Raw genomic sequence first — 6,150 nt, forward strand, 5'->3', positions numbered from 1 at the left:
AAGTTCCTAGCGAGAGGATGCTTCGGGGCCCCTGGATTCCTGTTATATACATGTTTTTTAAATGTTACTAAATAAATGAGAAAATTTTGGAAGACATATTTTTCAGAATTTCAAAGATACGTTTTCAACTAAAATAGAAGTTGAAATTCCAGAGGAGGTTTTAAACATGCAAGTGACCAGTTTTAAGTTTTTCAATAAATTAATGACCTGATTTTATATGGATTTTACTTGCCTCGGGGTCCAGTCAACACCCCGAAGTATGGAAAGTATATAGCAGGATTTATAGGATTACCTCTCTCTCTCTCTCTCTCTCTCTCTCTCTCTCTCTCTCTCTCTCTCTCTCTCTCTCTCTCTCTCTCTCTCTCTGTCTGTCTGTCTCCTCCTGTCTCAACTCCTACGAAAGCCTTGTCAAATATGTGTTTCTAGGTTCACGGTACAGAAGAAGGGTCAGACTACCACCAGGGTCATAAAACTACTGGAAATGCCCACAACTCCTACGAAAGCTTTGTCAAATAGGTGTTTCTAGGTTCACGGTACAGAGGAAGGGTCAAACTACCACCAGGGTCATAAAACTAATCCTGGAAATGCCCACACCTCCTACGAAAGCCTTGTCAAATATGTGTTTCTAGGTTCACGGTACAGAGGAAGGGTCAAACTACCACCAGGGTCATAAAACTAATCCTGGAAATGCCCACACCTCCTACGAAAGCTTTGTCAAATAGGTGTTTCTAGGTTCACGGTACAGAAGAAGGGTCAAACTACCACCAGGGTCATAAAACTACCCCTGGAAAGCCCTACAGCTCCTACGAAAGCCTTGTCAAATATGTGTTTCTAGGCTCACAGTACAGAGGAAGGGTCAAACTACCACCAGGGTCATAAAACTACCCCTGGAAAGCCCTACAGCTCCTACGAAAGCCTTGTCAAATATGTGAACTTGTGGGTCGAAATGCTTTAAAATACGACAGAGCCCGTCCAGAGGTGAACTCAAGTTACATTCTACATAACATGAAAATATGAAACTTACTTAGCTACATAGATGGCGCCACTATAAACACTTACCTGCCCCCACTGTTTCGCTGACGTCATTTTAACGTCATTAACGGAACAGTGGGAACCCCGCCTAGTACAACCCCTCTGTTCAGCTATACCCGCCACGGAAGTTGAGTAATTTAATCTTGCTTTATGAGGTACAACAATTAAGTCCTTGGGGGTTCCCGTGGCGCAGGGTTACCAAATTATCGTACTCAGGCACTCAGCACATCGTATTTTCCGGCTCTGAGTCACAGCCATCGCAAACAAACGCCAATAAGTAGTGCTTTCAACGAGAACTTTAACTGGAATCTCGTTATCTGTGTGGGTAGGAAAGTTTTATGCCCTGGAACTGATAAATGCGATGTTCTGAGTACGATAATTTGGCAACCCTCCCGTGGCGTTACTTAAAACAGGAAGGAAGGAAGGATATGATGTTAGCCACTAAGGAATGACGTCAAGATTTTGTGTAATTAAACGCTGTATTAGTATGTGTTAAGTTAGGCCTATATATAGCTAGTTATAGGCTTTTTTGGGGGGGGAGGAATGGGGATATGTAGCTTACTTAGGCTTTTTTTTAGGGGGAGCGGGGGTCTGCTGAAATTATACGGGGCAGGGCGGGCGCGGTTCTCTGCTGAAAACGTTTGCTGGAAATGGCGGGGCGGGGCGGGGCGGGTGTGGGTTCTTAGCTGAAAACGTTTGCAGGACATGGCGGGGCGGGGCGGGGCGCGGTTCTCTGCTGAAAACGTTTGCGGGACATGGCGGGGCTGGGCGGGTGTGAGTTCTTAGCTGAAAACGTTTGCAGGACATGGCGGGGGGGCGGGGCGGGGGTGGGTTCTTAGCTGAAAACGTTTGCGGGACATGGCGGGCCGGGGCGAGTGTGGGTTCTTAGCTGAAAACGTTTGCAGGACATGGCGGGGCGGGGCTGGGCGGGTGTGGGTTCTCTGCTGAAAACGTTTGCTGGAAATGGCGGGGCGGGGCTGGGCGGGTGTGAGGTCTCTGCTGAAAACGTTTGCGAGACGGGGCGGGGCGGGGCGGGTGTGAGTTCTCTGCTGAAAACGTTTGCAGGACATGGCGGGGCGGGGCGGGGCGCGGTTCTCTGCTGAAAACGTTTGCAGGACATGGCGGGGCGGGGCGGGGCGGGGGTGGGTTCTCTGCTGAAAACGTTTGCAGGACATGGCGGGGCGGGGCGGGGCGGGGCGCGGTTCTCTGCTGAAAACGCTTGCCTGGCGGGGCGGGGGTGAGGTGGGTGTGGACTGGGGCAGTGCGGGCGGTTGGCAGACACTTGGTTTAAAAGCCCGATTCTCACTGTGGGGACACGGTCAAAATCCATTCACGGTCTGGTCGTATATATATATATATTTTTTTTTTACGGCAGAGGCGAAAGAGTAAAGGCTTAAAAAAAAACAATAATTAAAAAAAAAAGCCCTCTATATACTGCTCCTGAATAGAGTGGGCGAAATAGAGGTCAGTTTCGGGAGGAGAGGTGCCCTGATACCCTCCTTTTGAAAGCGTTCGTGTTATTACTATTACTATTATTATTATTATTATTATTATTATTATTATTATTATTATTATTATTATTATTATTATGCAAGAGTTAACCAGCATCTTCACTCTTTCATCCCTATACTGTCCAAACCCCTTATGCAAGAGTTAACCAGCATCTTCACTCTTTCATCCCTATACTGTCCAAACCCCTTATGCAAGAGTTAACCAGCATCTTCACTCTTTCATCCCTATACTGTCCAAACCCCTTATGCAAGAGTTAACCAGCATCTTCACTCTTTCATCCCTATACTGTCCAAACCCCTTATGCAAGAGTTAACCAGCATCTTCACTCTTTCATCCCTATACTGTCCAAACCCCTTATGCAAGAGTTAACCAGCATCTTCACTCTTTCATCCCTATACTGTCCAAAACCCTTATGCAAGAGTTAACCAGCATCTTCACTCTTTCATCCCTATACTGTCCAAACCCCTTACGCAAGAGTTAACCAGCATCTTGACAACTCTTTCATCCCTATACTCTCCAGGTTAGCATGCAAGAGTTAACCAGCATCAATAGTTAGTTTGCCTATAGCGGCCATGGCGGGTCTTGAACGCGGGTCACCCTGACTCAACCATGACACCGCGCCCGCATCCCTATACTGTCCAAACCCTTATGCAAGTGTCTGACCACTCAGCCTTTCATGTATATAAGTACTTGCAAGAGGACCAGCATCTTCACTCTACTGTGTGTGTGTGTGTGTGTGTGTGTGTGTGACTCTCTCTCTCTCTCTCTCTCTCTCTCTCTCTCTCTCTCTCTCTCTCTCTCTCTCTCTCTCTCTCTCTCTCTCTCTCTCTCATAAAAAAACATCATTTTAATCTCAAATGCTTCCCTATAGTGTTTCTCAGGACCTCCCACACCAGGAAACTTTGTATGTAAACACATTTCGAAGGTGTTAATTAAGGCCCGTAAAGGGATATCCGCCATAGAGGTTGGATTAGAGGAGGCGACGCTCTGTGGGGAAACGTGAAGTCGAGTCCGCCATCTTGGTATTGGCAGAAACAGGTGTTGTCAACCCGACTAATCATCTTGGCCTTCTTAAAGATTTGTTGTGTGAGCCAAGGGCGTTTAAACAAGGCCCAGACGACGGCCCAGAATGTACTAGGTAGGTATATATATGCTATACTCCCTGTACATAAGGGCGATAGTACCAGAAATTGTCGTACTTGCCAAATTGTATATATATATTTCTCTTTTTTTTTCTTTTACAGCAAAGGAAACACCACAAGGGCACAGAAAAAAAGAAACTATAAAAAAAAGCCCGCTGCTCTCTGCTCCTAAACCCTTAACCATCGCACAGAAGAAAAATATTGATAATTAAGGGTTAACAATATAATATAATTGATCGTTGTTACCGCCGAGAGAGAGAGAGAGAGAGAGAGAGAGAGAGAGAGAGAGAGAGAGAGAGAGAGAGAATATACTATCGCAGCACTGTATCGCTCAAGGCCATTGTGACGGAGGTGTGCACTGAGGCCCCGCGCAGCTATCTATATAAGTACTATCAGGGATTCCACGATATCGTATTCACCGAACTAAATTTTCCCATATCTAACGCATAATGACTGCACAAAACCCGCTATAATTAACACTTCTAGCAATAAATACAAATAGGTGTCGTTAATTTTGTGGGTGGGACATTTTTTAGCCTGAAATCGGGAAGAATGAGAAGCTGAGAACGACAATCTGGCACCGTTGCGTACGACACTCCGGTAACGCTGGGCAACGTTGCCAGATTGCCGAACCCAGAGCATAGTATTGACCGTTTTCTGACGCGTAACTATCGCCAAGAAGCATCAGGATCTAACTCTTTTAACGATAACTATAAATGAGTTCCGTTATTGGAGCCCAGAAGACGGATTTGGGGGTAGGAAGTCGGGAAATATGAGCAGCTGAATACGACAATCTGGCAACGTTGACGCTGGGGCACTATATAAGCAAGCCGATGCTGCGCGGGAGCTTCAGTAAGTCGCTGACACTGCAAGGTATAGCAAGGAAGAGCGTGACTATCGTGCTACCTGGCTTCGTGACCTTTAATTAATACACGGACACATCCAGTTTTAATTATCGAAGGAAGGAATTGAATAAGTCCTCCAGCCATTCACTGACCTTTTTAGACCTTGACAAGTGATATTCTTTCCTCCAAGCCTTTGACCAAGATGCCTCCTGTGCTACAAGACTCGACCTCCTCCTTCTCCCTCGCGTCAATCCAAGAAGAAGGTAGGTAATTGTGGTCTGGGGTCTGAATAGTGGTCTGGGGTCTGAATGGTGGTCTGGGGTCTGAATGGTGGTCTGGGGTCTGAATGGTGGTTCGTGGTCTGTCTAGTGGTCTGGGGGCTGTTTAGTGGTCTGGGGTCTATATGGTGGTCTGGGGTCTGAATAGTGGTCTGGGGTCTGTATAGTGGTCTGGGGTCTATATGGTGGTCTGGGGTCTGTGTGGTAGTCCGTGGTCTATAGTGGTCTGGGGTCTGAATAGTGGTCTAGGGTCTCTATATTGGTCTGGGGTCTGTTTAGTGGTCTGAGGTCTATAGTGGTCTGGGGTCTGTCTAGTGGTCTGGGGTCTATAGCTGTCTGGGGTCTGTATAGTGGTCTGGGGTCTGTCTAGTGGTCTGGGGTCTACAGTGGTCTGGTGTCTGTCTAGTGGTCTGGGGTCTATAGCTGTCTGGGGTCTGTTTAGTGGTCTGGGGTCTACAGTGGTCTGGGGTCTGTTTAGTTGTTCGTGGTCTATAGTGGTCTGGGGTCTGTATAGTGGTCTGGGGTCTGTATAGTGGTCTGGGGTCTGTTTAGTGGTCCGTGGTCTCTATAGTGGTCTGGGGTCTGTATAGTGGTCTAGGGTCTGTATACTGGTCTGGGGCTGTAGGCCTATAGAATTTCCTCATTGTTATTGTAATCAGTTTCTAGTTGTTTATTATTATTATTATTATTATTATTATTATTATTATTATTATCACATTATTAATAATTATACAACTTCCTCTTAATGTGTAATGTTTCCTGTACTTGTTATATATATCTTTATCGTTTACTTGTAACAATAAACAATCAATCAATCTCTTCGCTGTAACGGGGGACTCAGAGCTGTATTTTAAAACCCCATCGCTTCTCATATCAACTATTTCTAAAGGTCAAAGAGAGGGTCAATTGGGCTTTCATGAGTGTTTTTTAAGGTTCACGGTACAGAGGAAGGGTCAAACTACCAGCAGGGTCATAAAACTACCCCTGGAAAGGCCTACAGCTCCTACCACCAGGGTCATAAAACTACCCCTGGAAAGGCCTACAGCTCCTACGAAAGCCTTGTCAAATATGTGTTTCTAGGCTCACAGTACAGAGGAAGGGTCAAACTACCACCAGGGTCATAAAACTACCCCTGGAAAGGCCTACAGCTCCTACGAAAGCCTTGTCAAATATGTGTTTCTTAGGTTCATGGTACAGAAGAAGGGTCAAACTACCAGTAGGGTCATAAAACTACCCCTGGAAAGCCCTACAGCTCCTACGAAAGCCTTGTCAAATATGTGTTTCTTAGGTTCATGGTACAGAGGAAGGGTCAAACTACCACCAGGGTCATAAAACTACCCC

At 46.2% G+C, this 6,150-nt stretch overlaps 1 protein-coding gene across 3 annotated transcripts in view; it reads left to right on the forward strand.

Annotated features, from left to right (window-relative positions):
* Positions 1 to 4,526: 4,526 nt before the first annotated feature.
* The window catches only part of LOC127002333 (DNA damage-inducible transcript 4-like protein), a 31,228-nt gene continuing 29,604 nt past the window's right edge, over positions 4,527 to 6,150 (forward strand). For all 3 annotated transcript variants that reach the window (XR_007755955.1, XR_007755954.1, XM_050868153.1), the window contains exon 1: positions 4,527 to 4,794. Coding sequence is in view for 1 of the 3 variants with exons in the window: in XM_050868153.1 (XP_050724110.1) it covers positions 4,734 to 4,794 (61 nt within the window). In the remaining 2 variants the exon portion in view is untranslated. The remainder of the gene's footprint in view (positions 4,795 to 6,150) is intronic.

Source organism: Eriocheir sinensis, chromosome 23 (assembly GCF_024679095.1).
Source record: "Eriocheir sinensis breed Jianghai 21 chromosome 23, ASM2467909v1, whole genome shotgun sequence".
Classification (NCBI taxonomy): Eukaryota; Metazoa; Arthropoda; class Malacostraca; order Decapoda; family Varunidae; genus Eriocheir; species Eriocheir sinensis.